General features: G+C 39.2%; 1 protein-coding gene across 5 annotated transcripts in view; it reads right to left on the reverse strand.

Annotated features, from left to right (window-relative positions):
* Positions 1–13096, reverse strand: part of ATG5 (autophagy related 5) — a 124867-nt gene extending 111771 nt beyond the window's left edge. Inside the window, exons 1-2 of one of the 5 annotated variants that reach the window (XM_087443945.1) lie at positions 12829–13096; positions 4708–4873 (exon numbers count right to left, since the gene is read on the reverse strand). In XM_087443945.1, the coding sequence (XP_087300071.1) occupies positions 4708–4815 (108 nt within the window). In that variant the 5' untranslated portion in view covers positions 4816–4873; positions 12829–13096. Of the gene's footprint in view, positions 1–4707; positions 4874–12573; positions 12596–12823 lie in introns of those variants that run through there. The other 4 variants (XM_004422169.3, XM_014781137.2, XM_087443943.1 and 1 more) reach the window with 4 other exon arrangements.
* Positions 13097–14440: the final 1344 nt, after the last annotated feature.

The raw sequence follows: 14440 nt of genomic DNA on the forward strand, positions 1-14440 counted from the left end.
CCAACTGCAGACTGGAAAATGGAAAGAGAGCAAGATTGAAACCAGGGAAATTAGTTAGTGCTATGCAATCCACCAGTTTTAAGTGGTGGTCTCAACTAGGTTGTAGCAGTGTGTATGAAAGGAACTGGATAAGTTTGAAATATATTTGAGATATAAAATCAGATGGACTGTTACTGACCGAATGTCAGGGATATGGGAGAAAAAAGCAACAAAGGACGAGTCTGGTAATTAATTACTGGTAAGAGTAATTAATTAGTTGGATGATAGGTCTACTTGCCAAAATAGGAAAGGAATGTGGCAGATAACCAGATTGCCTGGGGGTAGAGCATGAGTCCAGTTTCAAACACACCAGTTTGAGTTTCTTCAAGACATCTAAGTGAGGATATCCAGCAGAAAGACATATGGAGCTCAGGAGAAAAGTCTTGGGAGTTGTCAAGACGAAATGCTCAACAAAGACATAAATATAGGGTCAGCCCGGTGGTGTAGTGGTTAAGTTCGCGTGCTCTGCTTCGGCAGCCCAGTGCTCTGCTTTGGCAGCCCAGGGTTCGCAGGTTTGAATCCCAGGCAAGGACCAACACACGGCTCATCAAGCCATGCTGTGGCGGTGTCCCATATACAAAATAGAGGAAGATGGTCACAGATGTTAGCTCAGAACCAACCTTCCTCATTAAAAAAAAAAAAAAAAGACAAAAATAGATGAGAGCTCTAAGGGGAAAAAACAAGAGGCAAAGCTCCAAGGAATGCCAACATGGAAGAATAAGCAAAAGAGGGAGATCTGGCAAAGAAGACCACAAAAAAACCAAAAGGAGACCACCAAAAAACCCAGAAAATCAGAAATATGAGGCAGTGTAGAGCAAGGGAGGACAGTGCCACAAAATGGAGAAAAGAGCCAACAATATCAAATACTGCTGAGAGATAAAGCAAATGAAAATTCAAAAAGAGACTCCAGGTTTGGCAACAAAGATGTCATTAGCGACTTTGGCAAGAACAGTTCTGTTGGAGTAGTATGAAAATGTGATTACAGTGAGGTACGTGGTGGGAGGCAGGAAGGAGACAATGAGTATAGACAACTTTTTTAATAAGTATGGCTGTGAAGGGAAAGCAAGAGGTTGAAAGGGAGATGGAGTCAACAGAGGGTTGTTTTAGAATAGGAAAGATTTAAGACAATATAAATGCTGCAAAGGAGACAGTAGATAGAAGAGGTCAAAAGTAAAATAAATAGAGAAGGCAGGAGTGGGATCCAGAACAAGATGGAAGGTTGGGCTGTGCTTAGGAAGAAGGACATCTCTTCCATTAAAACAGGAGAGAAGTAGTAAATATGTGTAAGTGCTGATAGGTTTTGCAGATTGGTGGCAGAAAGTTAAGGGAGATCCCATCTCATGGTTTCTATTTTTTTTGTGAAGTAGGAAGTAGGATCCCATCACCGTTAAGAGTGAAAGATGAGGTTAGGTGCCAGAGAAAGCCATAGTGGAGAACAGAGACAGCTGACTAAGGCAACATAAAAGGACTGCTGGGTAATGTCTAGGGTCCACTCCAGTTGATGACCATGTGTCTGATGGTGTGATTTCCTCTGGTAACAAGTCACACAACATGAATGCAAATTAGTATGTATGTTTTTATATTGGATAATCTAAATGAAAAGTAATAGTTTAAATGAACATAACAGGGGTCGGCCCAGTGACACAGCAGTTAAGTGCGCATGCTCTGCTTCGGCAGCCCAAGGGTTCGCAGGTTCAGATCCCGGGCACGTACCGACGCGCCGCTTGTCAAGCCATGCTGTGGCGGCATCCCATATAGTCGAGGAAAATGGGCACAGATGTTGGCCCAGGGCCAGTCTTCCTTGGCAAAAAGAGGAGGATTGGCATGGAGGTTAGCTCAGGGCTAATATTCCTCACAAAATAAATTAAAAAAGTAAAAAATAAATGAATATAACAGAAACATCAAAAACTGAAAATCTGCCTAGTTTCTAACAAATTTCCTTCCTAATATTCCCTGCAAAATAAGATATAATTCTCAATGATATACATATAGGATGTAGGCTGAAAGAAGGTTTATGTGGGGGCAACAAATCAAAATGCAGAAATAAACAGGAATATATTTAACATTAACGCGCTTTTCCAATGGAAACAAAAAATTCCAGAAGACTCTTTGAATAATAATTATTTAATTTATAAATTTGGTACCAGTAGATATTTTAAAATCTATTCTCTAAGAAATAAGCTATAAGTATTATAAAAAGTAACCTACATTCCCATTCACCTATCCTTACTGCAACTCCACCTGAACATGAATGGACTCTTCAGGCCATGATGACAACCCTGTTATGTCACCTCACCTGAGCTTTGAGAATGTCTGGGAAAGAGGTCTACTGGCTCTCAGGCTACAATATTTTTACCTCATTTCACCCAGAATCTTTAAAACATTATCATTATTATAAACCAAAACAATTAAAAATATGTTCAAGCTTAATTTACAACCAAGACACATGAGAACTAAAACCATATTGGCACTAAAATGCTCACCTATAATTCTAAGACTAACCATTGCTAATGCCTTTGTATATTTTCTTTCTGTGTGTATTAACTTATACTTGAGTATGTATGTATTTAAAAAGCAAAATCTGGATTAAGCTACATGGTTTTAAACCCTAGTTTTTTGTTTAATATTTATTATATGCCTGTCACCCAATAGTCTTCAAAAATATAATCATAATGACTATATGAGAGTTTCTTTTGGGTGAAGAATTAGGAAGAATTCAAGGAAAAAACCCAATTACCTATTAGACAAAATAATCCTCTTCCTCCAACGATTAACCCCAATACTTTTTGCCATTTTCAGTTCAATTAGAAACAACTAGGGCCGGCCCCATGGCTTAGCAGTTAAGTGTGCGCGCTCCGCTACTGGCGGCCCGGGTTCGGATCCCAGGCGCGCACCAATGCACCGCTTCTCTGGCCATGCTGAGGCGTCCCACATACAGCAACTACAAGGATGTGCAACTATGACATACAACTATCTACTGGGGCTTTGAGGGTTAAAAAAAAAAAAAAGGAGGAGGATTGGCAATAGATGTTAGCTCAGAGCCGGTCTTCCTCAGCAAAAAAAAAAAGAGGAGGATTAGCATGGATGTTAGCTCAGGGCTGATCTTCCTCACAAAAAAGAAAGAAAAAGAAACAGCTAGAAAACAATTTATACTCTAGTTCTCACAAGTCTTTTCATATTTAAACAGATTCATATATAAAGAAGGAAAAATATTCTATTCTTTACTTAGATTTTTTTTTAACTGCAGGAACTGTGTCAAACATCATATTCTGATTTAAAAGTAAACAGACTTAAATTATATACTTCTCAGTTTTGCCACTTTGACCAACTAGACACATATACCCCTTTGTTTAGATACTATTACAAAGCCACCCAAGGTTAAAAGTTTTAATTAAAGTAGCAAAAAACTAGTTTGGAAACAAAACATAAATGATATCCTAATCCATACTGCAGAAGAAAAAAAAAATACATCTAACAAATGAAATGTTTCTAAAAATAAACTATGACCATAGTTTTCAACTATGGAAGTTTTTCTCAAGGCAGAAAAGAAAACTGCTGAGATTTCCAAAGTGAAAATGACTCAAATGTATATAAGTTATGAGTACCTGAGTACTAGTAACAAAAAACTGTGTAATTTCTCTGAAATTATCATTTTTAGTGAGAAAACCCAAAGAGACAATTTAAAACAAAATCCCAACATGAATATGTGGAGGCTTTCACGCACTGAGTATGGCACGACCTATGGCACGACCTATGGCAAACGCTGAGGATGCACAGAGAAAAATGAAACAGTTCCTGTACCCAAAAAGTTAGTGAATGGGCTCCTTAAGTAGCTTCCTCCAGCAGCCTGACTTCCCATCGCTGGAGCAGGCTGAGAAGCAGTGCTGACTCTCAAACTGACAAGGGAGAAAACAAATGGCAAGCTCTATTAAACTGAAACAAGCAATAGTCCAGCATCACAAATACGTTTCCACTTTGCCAGATCTTCTTGGACCTGGCACCAAAACAATATGTGTACCTGAGACACAAAAAGAAAAAACTAAAATAATGACAACTGAGAATGTCTCTGCCCACTAGGGGCTAGTCAATAAACAGGCAGGATACTATTATCTCTGATTGCATAAATTTACTATCACAGATGCATAAGTTTGGACGATATATGCACTTAGAAAAGGAAAATTTATGCAATTTATGTTATTAAATAATATATCTTATATAATACATATTAGCTCATGAACATATGAAAACACACACACACATTCATATGTTCATTGAGCTATAAAAAAGAATTTGTTAAATAGTTGCTTGGAACCACCCAAATACAAAACAATCAAAGCTGAACCTGTTATATTCAAAATATCTTCCTGTTAAAAGATGGCACATAACTTATAATTCAATTATCATATATTATATACGTACATGTGCATTAGAAAAAGAAAATCAAGTGGTCCCATATCAACTTGTCAAGAGTGGTTTTTTCCTCTGGGTGGTAGGATTAGAGATAATTTTTATTTCCTTCTTTTTGCTGATCTGTATTTTCTAATTTTTTTCCATAATAAGCATGTATTAATTATACATAAAATGTTGAAAAACAGCCACCAGGTTCTTAGAGCTTTCTTTACAAAAATGCAAAGATTATATCCCATTTGCCACCATCAGCATACTTACATAATATGGTTCTGCCTCCCGTTCAGTTATCTCATCCTGATACAGAGTGAAGCAAGTTGGAATTCGTCCAAACCACACATCTCGAAGCACATCTTTGTCATCTGTCATTCTTCCAGTGGTTAAAGCAGTACATATAGGCTAAACTCTTTTTTCAACCAAAGCCAAACTGAAAATAAAATGAAGAGCATTAGTCAGATCCTTACAAGCATGAATGAACTTGCTCTGAAACAAAGAAAGATTGATTATAGGAAAAAATGAATGCCATAAAGGTTATTCACTTCAAAAAACTGTGTGATCAGCAATCTTTAGAAGAAATGCAAAAATCAGTACAAGAAAATCTAAATGCAGAGCTATTATTTATTTAAAAGGATCACAGAAGTAACCAATTCAAAATTATATATACTAATGTATGCAAATAGTGAACCACAGTCAAAGTGAAACTAGCCTCAGTCTCTCAAGCCCCAAGAGTCTATTGCTTACCTAAAGTGAACTCTTCTCCTATGCCATAAGGTCCCTTATAGCCCAACTCCAAAATACCACCCCCACAATTATCTCTGCCCCATCTAATATATTCAACCTCTCCTACTCCAGATGGTTCTGACTCTCTTCCTGCAAAAAAATATCTCTCTCTCATCTTGGAAAAAATCTTTGTAAACCTATTTCCATTCTAAATTTCATCCTCCCCACAATTTGATTCCATCAGTATTTCCAATCTTATTTACTATACCTTTTTTTATAAACCCTCTAGCAAAACTGGCCCCTTAAACACCTTGCTCTCTGTTGCACCATTCCCCGACTAGTATGCTCTTCTCTCTGTTCAAATCCTACCCACTCTGCAAACCCAGCTCACAATCCTCTGCCCCAATGAAATAGTAAATGCTTCTACTTTGAACTCTTATAATATTCCCTATACCATACATATTAGCACTAAATCTGCAAACTGAAATTTTCTGGGTATGGTAGAAGGACATGGCTTCTGAACTCCATAGTATGCAAGTGTCTTCAAGAACTAATATTCTATAATTAGATAACATCACCACATAGTCTATGAGTAAATGCTGAAAGAAATACTGTTGGTACCTGGATACTGAGATTAATATTCTTCTACTTAAACATTTATTTATACATATATATAAATATATATATATCCCATCTTTCATAGGCTAGCTAATTCATAATTTATCACAAAATATCTTGTGGAAACATTTTAAATAACCATATTAGTTTAGCCAAATACCAATTATTAACACTGAATTATTCAAAGAGCATTTTTTCCTCTCTTTTCTCTTCCACTGACCAATGCCAAGTGCATCAAGACTACCATAAATTAATTAGTCAAAGAGATAAAAACTCGAGCAGAGTTCTGAACTTTGTGTCACTATACTTAAAAGCACAGTGGAGGTCAACTGGATGCAATGTCATCTACAGGTAAATAAACTGAAAGAGGTGAAAAAACCTGTCCAACAAGGGCTCTTGTTACAAGAGCCCTTAGTAAGAGTCAAACCAAGATAAGACCTCTGGTCACTTGAACTGAGTCCAGTGCTCCTTCCAACATACCACAGTGTTTCAACTTTTATTAAAATATATCCATAAAAGTCACCATTTTAAGCAAATGATACATGCAAACTTTATATCATTTCCTCTTGACAGGCTTCAAATTCAAACAACATATTGAGTTTCTGCACTCTGCAGAAAATTCTCAAGTTTACAAAGCACACAAAATTAACTCATTGAAAACAGGAAAGACTTCGCTATTTCCTGATTACATTAACAGCTTGTTCTTTATGAATAAATTTACTGGTGGAAGAAAATAATGAAATATGAGTTATGACAAATAAGTAAATCTAAAATTGAATCTGATAATGGTGGTTTCTGTAACTATGATATATCCAATTAACCAATAGCTAAAACTGAGATCCTCGCTTGCTCACAAAGAAAAAATATTTGAAGCAAAGAGCTACTTTCCTAAGAGATTTTAAGAACATTTAAATACAATTTTAAAGTTGAAAGTCACTATCAATATTGTCACACTGGATGATTTTTCTCCCTGAGGAAAAATACATAGAAAATACAATTCAAAAGAAAATTAGAAATTGAAGTGGGTATGGCCACCTAAGGAAAGGCATCTCTATGGGCATCTCTCCAACCACTGTCCTCTCAAGAAGGAATAATAATCTGGTCAGATTCCAGAACACCATTAGAGCCTTGTTTATTAACAGGCAGGGGTCACCAGAAACCAAAATATCATGCATGTGGGTGCGGCTCCCTTCTCCTCTCAAAACTGCCAGATGACAACACTTGACCATCCTGCTCTTTGTTTCAGTGGCATTTTCTTCTGCTTTTTCCCTTCCATGTGTCAGGAACAGTCAAAAGAAATGGCCAATATCTGCCTCTTCTGTTTGTTTCTGGGAGACTCTCTCCAACAGTGATACAAGTACGGACTTATCTTTTACTGGTTTTGTACCTAAAATCCCATTGCGGAACTTTGGTAAACCAGGCTGGAACATCGGACTTTATCAAAGTTCTGAGGTGGGATTTAAGGTACAAAACCAGTGAAAGATAAATTGGTACCTTATTTCCCATATACCATTGTTTCTTATGTGTATATTTCCTGCAGGACCTCAAGGGAAGAATGGACTCAGCCAAGGCAGCTAAAGGTGTAATGTGGTAGCGTCAATACAGACTTTACAAGACAAATAGAAACTGCAAAACAGATTTATGAAAACTGCAAACAAGGCTACTTATTGCCTTAAAATACATAGACCCAAATTTATAAGATCATAAAATGTTAATCTTTCAATATTAATAAATGTTCATCTATAACGAATTACATAAAAAAGCACATCTCTAGTCTAGTGAATACACATAACTAAAAAAGGTACAAGAAAAACTGGCTGATACACGGATAAAATTAAAGGATGTGAGTATTCAATCATCCTTTTTAAAACAGGCAGAAAAACAAAATTTAACTCTTGAAAAGCACTAGAGTATGGGGGTTCAAAATGTAGAATACGGAGCCAGACTGCCTGGATTCAAAACCTAGCTCCACCACTTAACTGTGTGAGCTCAAGTAAATCACTTAATTTCTCTGTGTCTGTTTTCTCATCTGTACAATGAGAATAACAGCACTTACTATATAAAACATGAAAATTAAATTAATACATGTAAAACACTTAGAATAATGCCTATAAATATAGTACTATAAAGTGTATCTATCATAATTTATAGAACCAACAAAAAGCATGTCTCAAAAAATGTTTAAAAGTCATAAAGACTTCAAGAACTAAGAATAATCAAAAGCATTAAATAATGTGAACAGGAACTATAAGAGTAAAGGAAAATAAAAATTATGCATGAACATTGCTAATAGCACTCAATAAAGAGTCAATATGGGCCAGCCCCAGTGGCCTACTGATTAAGTTCGGCACACTCCACTTTGGTGGCCCGGATGCAAACCACCACCACTCATCAGTGGCCATGCTGTGGCAGCGGCCCCCATACAAAATAGAGGGAAACTGGCAACAAATGTTAGCTCAGGGCAAATCTTCCTCAGCAAAAAAAAAAAAGAGTCAATAAATATTTGCTCATTTGATACGCCCAGCTCTGTAGCAAGTGCTGAGGGCATACAAGATGATGATGGTGATAATAAAAATAACAACTTTTTAAAACCTCAGGCACTGCCCAGACGGTATTATCTCCAAATCTACTAAACATACCATGTACTTTCACGTCCTTTCCGTGGCTTTGCTCGTGCTGGTGATTCCTTACCCTAAGGTAGCCTTCCTCTCCTTCTCTTCCAACTTAGACATCCTTCAAGACCCAGCTCAAAATAGCCTTTCTTCAATGCATGACTCAGGCAGAACCTTTGTTTCCTCATTGTGCCTTTACTTTTCCTCCACTACAGCACTTATAAGTGTATAGGAAAGATTTTTTATCTCTGATTTCCAATCTCATATTCTCTCCTTCATACCATACCGATTGCCAACGTCCCTTTCCACTCTAAAATGTCGACGGTTAAAATTAAATGTTACTTTGTGAGAGCTTTCATAATGAAGGAGGGAAAAGCAGAAGTAAAATATTAATATATCCCATAGGTTTAGGGAAGAATTTTAAAAGGTATGGAACTTCAAGAATGGGTAGAATATGGACAGGCAAAGAGAGGACGACAAATATTCCAAGAAGGGCAAAATAGCATCAGCAAAGGGAGGAAGTGGGCAGGAGCAATACGTGTGCCAACTTTTAAGGAAACTTTGGGTTGGGAGTAGTAGTAGATAATGAAAGAGCTAACACTGTGACATGTTTTAATATCACATGTGATCCTAGGCAAGTCACTTTACTTCACTAAGCTTCAATGTCCCTACCTGTAAAATTCACCCGGTTGTTCTGAAAAAAAGAAAAAAAAAATCTATAAAGTGTCTGACACGGTACTGGACACACAGTAAGTGCTAAGAAATAAAAGCAATTATTATTTCTTTAACGTCAAATCTGTAATATAAAATGAGACTAGATCATGAAGCATACCAAATGGAAGAATGTGGGTTCTCAATTTCATCCAACAAGCCTAGAGAGCCTGGAAGGTTTTATAATGGTGAAATAAAAACAACTGCCTGGTAGCAGTGCACAAAAAGAGACCCCGAGTCAGAGAGAGGCTGGCCAGGAAGCAGTTTCAGCAACTAAGGCATATAATAATGAGTGCCTGACCTAAACTGGTAGCAGTGGATAGATGAGAGACAGATATGAGATCTTTCCAAGGAAGACTGAATAGAAGTTGGTGAAAAATTGGCAGAGAGATAAAGAATAAGGACAGGGAAGATTTAAATGCTGACAGCAGGCAATACATTAAGGTAGTTAAGGGGTTTTGAAACCAGACTGACACAGGTTTAAACCCTGACTTCTGCCTATAAGGTGTGTGTCCTTGGATAACAAACCTGACATCTCCCAACTTCATATTTATAAACTGAAAATAATTGTAATTTCAGGGGGCTGTTGGGTGTTTACCACCTGATAACCGCTCAATCAAAAAATGAAATATGTATTTAACACATGGTTTCCTTGAGCTTCCATGGCCCCTCTGCTAGAACACTCTCTTCCTCTTCTTTTGGCCAACTCTTAATCCTCTTTTAAGAGTCAGCTTAACATCAGCTCCCTGGGAAGCTTTCCGCAAAGCAACCACCACTCTAATTACTTCTATAACAGCATGTTATAACCATGCACTGCAGTTATGTTTATCTTATCTGTCTCTTGCTCTTCCCCACACTGAACTGCCCGTTCCTTGATAGCAGAAACTGAGTCATATTTACCTTTGTATCCCCAATATTAGCATAAGTAGCACACAGCAGGCTCTGGAATTTGTATCAAACAACTGAAAAGTATATAAACCCAAAAGTTACACTCACTACTTAAGAAACTTTTCCACCTAGACTCCTTTCCAAATCAGTACAATAACACTTTAAATTCAGCAAATTTCATTATTCTAGAAAAATATTTTTCCCTCTCATAGATACACTACTCTATCATCACCATGCATCCAATTTGAAGGCAATGCTTTGGAAGCACAGAAATCCCAACCCATGATGCAGTCTACTAGAAGTAAGCTTCTTGAGGGCAGGGGTTGCTACTTCTTCCTGGCTGCTGTATTCTCTGCATCTAATCCAGGGCCTGGAACAAAGCAGGTGCTCAACCAACAACATTTAGCCATTAGCACAGTCAGTATGATAAAAATATGATGCACAATTAACAGTCCCTTTCACACTACAATAACATAGGCTAACCTACTACCTGAAGCTATTCTGCTGACAAAATCCCTAGCTACCTAGATATTACTTAAAATATCAAATACCTACTAGTAGTAAATTGGTAAACATCTAAAAATAATAACTTACGCCGGCTGGTCTCCCTTTAAAACACTGACCTCATAAGTGGACCCTGAGTACTGTCCAGCGTTCCTACATTTCCCTGGTCCATTTATTCTCCCACTGTCCTAGATCGCCATTTCATAACTTCTCTCTCTCCAAATTTTCACATCTCCTTCCTCACTCTCTCTCAGCTAATGACCTAGGTGGCTTTCCATTTCCTTCTATCCCATAACTAAGGATCAGTGGTTCTCAATAAGGGTTTTAATGAACAGCCCCACCCTCACCCTGGGGGATAGTTCCTAAATCTCTCGAATCTCCAAAGGTTGAAGTGCCCCAGGGGCTCAGTCCTTGAACCTTGCCTTTAGAGATCTCTCATGGCTTTAAACATCATTTACACATTAATGATTTCCACATTTACATCTTCAGCTCAGACTTCTCTTCTGAACTCCGGTTCATATACACTACTGCATACTGACATTTCATTTGAAAATTTAGCACGTGGAAAAACTGAAAATGATTTCAGATCTTCCTCCCTCCTCTCCCTATTACTCTGTAGTCCTCCTCAAATCACTAAGTGGCAACTAGTCTTTAGTTGCTGAGGCCATAAACCTTGGAGTCATCCTTGACCCCTCGTCACATCTGACAGCCCTAGCTTAAACACAAGTCTAGAATCTGGCCATTTCTCACCACCTCCACTATTATACTCATCCAAGTCACCTTGACCTTTATCCTGCATAAATGCAATTGCCTACTAACGGGTCTCATTATTTCTGCCCTTGCTGCAGACAGACAACATAGAAATCTGAAAAATTTTGTGTTTTAAACACAAGCCAGATTAGTTTACTCTTTTACTCAAAACCACACCATCTCACTGAAAGCAAAAACTAAAGTTCTTACAAAGTCCTACAGGGCCCTACATGACCCAGCCCCATTCTGACCTGCTTATCTACTTCTCTCCGCTCTCGCTCACTCAGCTCCAGCCAAACTAGCTGGTATGTCCTGCCTCAGGTACTTTGTGGTTGCTCCAATGTCTCTTTCCACTACGTCCTCACGGCACCCTTCTTTCATCACTTTTAGGTCTCTACTCAAACATCTTTCCTAAGGCCCCCACTGCAGTTTCCTTCCTATGCAGGACACCAGCATTCCCTCTTCACTGCGTTCTTTTTTCTCTAGCACCTCTCACCACCTGACATATATTTTAACTAATTTTTATATTAACATCTCCTCCACCCTCAAAGTAAACTTCATGATGGCAAGGATTTTTATTGTTTCGCTCACTGTTTACTGTTTTGTTTACTTTTTGTTCACTGCCAGGCACATAACAGGCACTCAGCATTTGCTAAATTAATAAAGCGAACCTACACTTGAAATGCGTACGTTTAAAAACTCATATCCATACAGTACCATTCTGTTCATTTTCCCCCAATTTCAACTAGCATACTTTTGAGGGTCAAAGCACACGCTTAAATCTAGTTTAAAATTCTAAAATTCCCCTCAATTACTACCCTCAGCCCAACGTCTTTACCTTCCAATTCAAAATTCAACCAACAACTCCCTCTATGGCAATCACAAATAATTCAGTTCAGATTCAAGTCCTCAGTCCCAAAGACTCTTAGATTTATCAACTGAATTCTGGAAGGCCCTGGACGTTCAGTGCTGTCTGACAGTCTCTCTGGGTTCTGATTCTCGCGCCTCCCCCCGCCCCCCCAGAAAAATCTAGAACCAATCCAGTTTCCCTAGGTTCAAGTCCAGGTATAATTTGAAAATAACCCAAAGTATAATTAAAGTATGTGAAAGTGCTTTGCTAACAGAAAATGGCTTTGTCAGCACTAAATATTATTATTAAAGTGAGACAAAGAATGCCATGGAGAAGATAAATTGGAGGAAATACCCATCGAATTCGGAAAGAATCGGCTGCCTGTGAAATAATTATGATTTAAATAACTGTTCCACAGAAACGCAGGTCCTGAACTAAACTCTAGAGCCTGCGATAGGACCCTGGGCTTCCTACCTTAGGAAGGAACAGACACACTCCCCGATAGAGACCGCACAGGCTACACCCTCCGGCCGGCCCAGGGGCCCCGGGGGCGGCGTCTGGCCAACCCCACCTCCCCGGGAGGAACCACCTTCACCCGCCACCGCCCGAGGGAGCGCTTCCCCGCCGGCCACTCGCCCCTCCTTCTTACCACACCTACCTGACACCTCCCCAACCCTCCTCCTCCGGGCACTTCCTCACCCTGGGGAGACACACATACACATACCCTACCAGAAGCGCTGGCTCCTCCTCCGGCTTCCCGCACCGGTGAAGACGCCCGGGTCCCAGGCTCTGGCGGAGCGGCGGCGCAGGGGGCTTGACACACAGTCCCGCAGAGGCTCGAGAGCCAGGAGTGCGGAGACTACGCGCAGCCGCAGAAAGCACCGCGCGGAGGTCGGAGCCTAGCCCGGCTGCACTTCCGCCCTTCAGGATCCAGAGAATACAACCTGCAGCGTCGCGCAGCCCTGGAAGCCCACCGCAAGTCCAGTCACCCCCGGCGCCCGGAGATGACGTCACGGGACCCCACGTGGCCCGCACTCCGCCCTCCGAGTTTGGCCCAACCCGGCGAGGAGACCGGAGCCGCCGTTGCGCATGCGCGGACTGAGCGGAGCTTGAAGGTGGGGTCAAATCCCTGGCAAATGCACAGCTTCTACCCTCATACGAGAGTCTCGTGCTTTTGGCATAGTCGTTGGTGTTTGGGGAGGTTTATGTAACAGTTCTGTTAGAGCGGAGAGTTTTACACTGCCTCACTAGAGTTTGATCGCAGCCTCCCTCTCGTTGCTTGACAGAATAATATTAATAAAACGTTGGTTTTTAAAGTGTTTTCTCATTTATCTTCCCAACTTTGTCAGAGCCACAGCAGGGATTAATAGCCATATTTAACAGAAGGACTGAAATACAAGAGCCCAGAAGGCCTCCCATCCACCCAGTATCTTTCTGTTTGTGAAAATAACAAGCAATTAGTAAACTTACTCCTAAAGAGTGTTTCAATTGGATCTATCTAGAAGTCTTGCCAGGCATTTAACGTTTTTCTCTTAATTACGCGTGCCTTACAACATAATACTATGCACGCTAGGTAAATACTGTGCTTAGATTCAAAATAGTTTCCTAGTAATTGGAAAGATTGGGGAAATCCTAGTAGTAGCCACAGGATTCTTTTAAAAAGAAGAATCTTCTTGGAGGTTGACTAGTCCAATGATTTTCAAATGGTGAATCACAGCCCACTGGTGGGTCATCAAGTCAAGTTAGTGGATCATGACTAGCATTTTTTAAATGAAATAAAATATAAAATATTGGCATGCTTCCCATATGTTAAGATAAATATTGTTTGTTGAAATGTTTACTTCAGTGTGTATGTGATGTACACTGGATAGGAATGTGAATTACATTTCTTGGTATGAGTAGCAGTTAAAATGTTTGAAAGCCATAGTCTGATCCACTCCACCTACTCAATGCAGAAATCACCTCTACAGCATCCCCAACAGACAACCATTAGCCTTTGTAAAAAGAAAACTTCTTGGGATTAAGGTGCCCCACCTTCCCAATGCAGCCAAAACTGTATGGAATTTACTTTGAACTGTATCAAAAAAATTAGATGGATAGAGGGATGGATAGATGGATAAATATGTGGTAATGCAAGTACAATAAAATGTTAATGGTAGAATCTAGGTGGTGAGTATGTGGGCATTCATTGTAAAATTCTTTCAATTTTGCTGTATGTTTGAAAATTGTCCTAATAAAACGTTGAGAGGAAAACTATGTATGGAGAACCTAATAGGAAGAAAGTCATTACACTGAGCTAAAATCCAGCTTCCTGTAACTTTTAAGAATTGACCCTGTTTCC

This window comes from Ceratotherium simum, chromosome 19, assembly GCF_057802395.1.
Source record: "Ceratotherium simum simum isolate JZ-2026a chromosome 19, ASM5780239v1, whole genome shotgun sequence".
Classification (NCBI taxonomy): domain Eukaryota; kingdom Metazoa; phylum Chordata; class Mammalia; order Perissodactyla; family Rhinocerotidae; genus Ceratotherium; species Ceratotherium simum.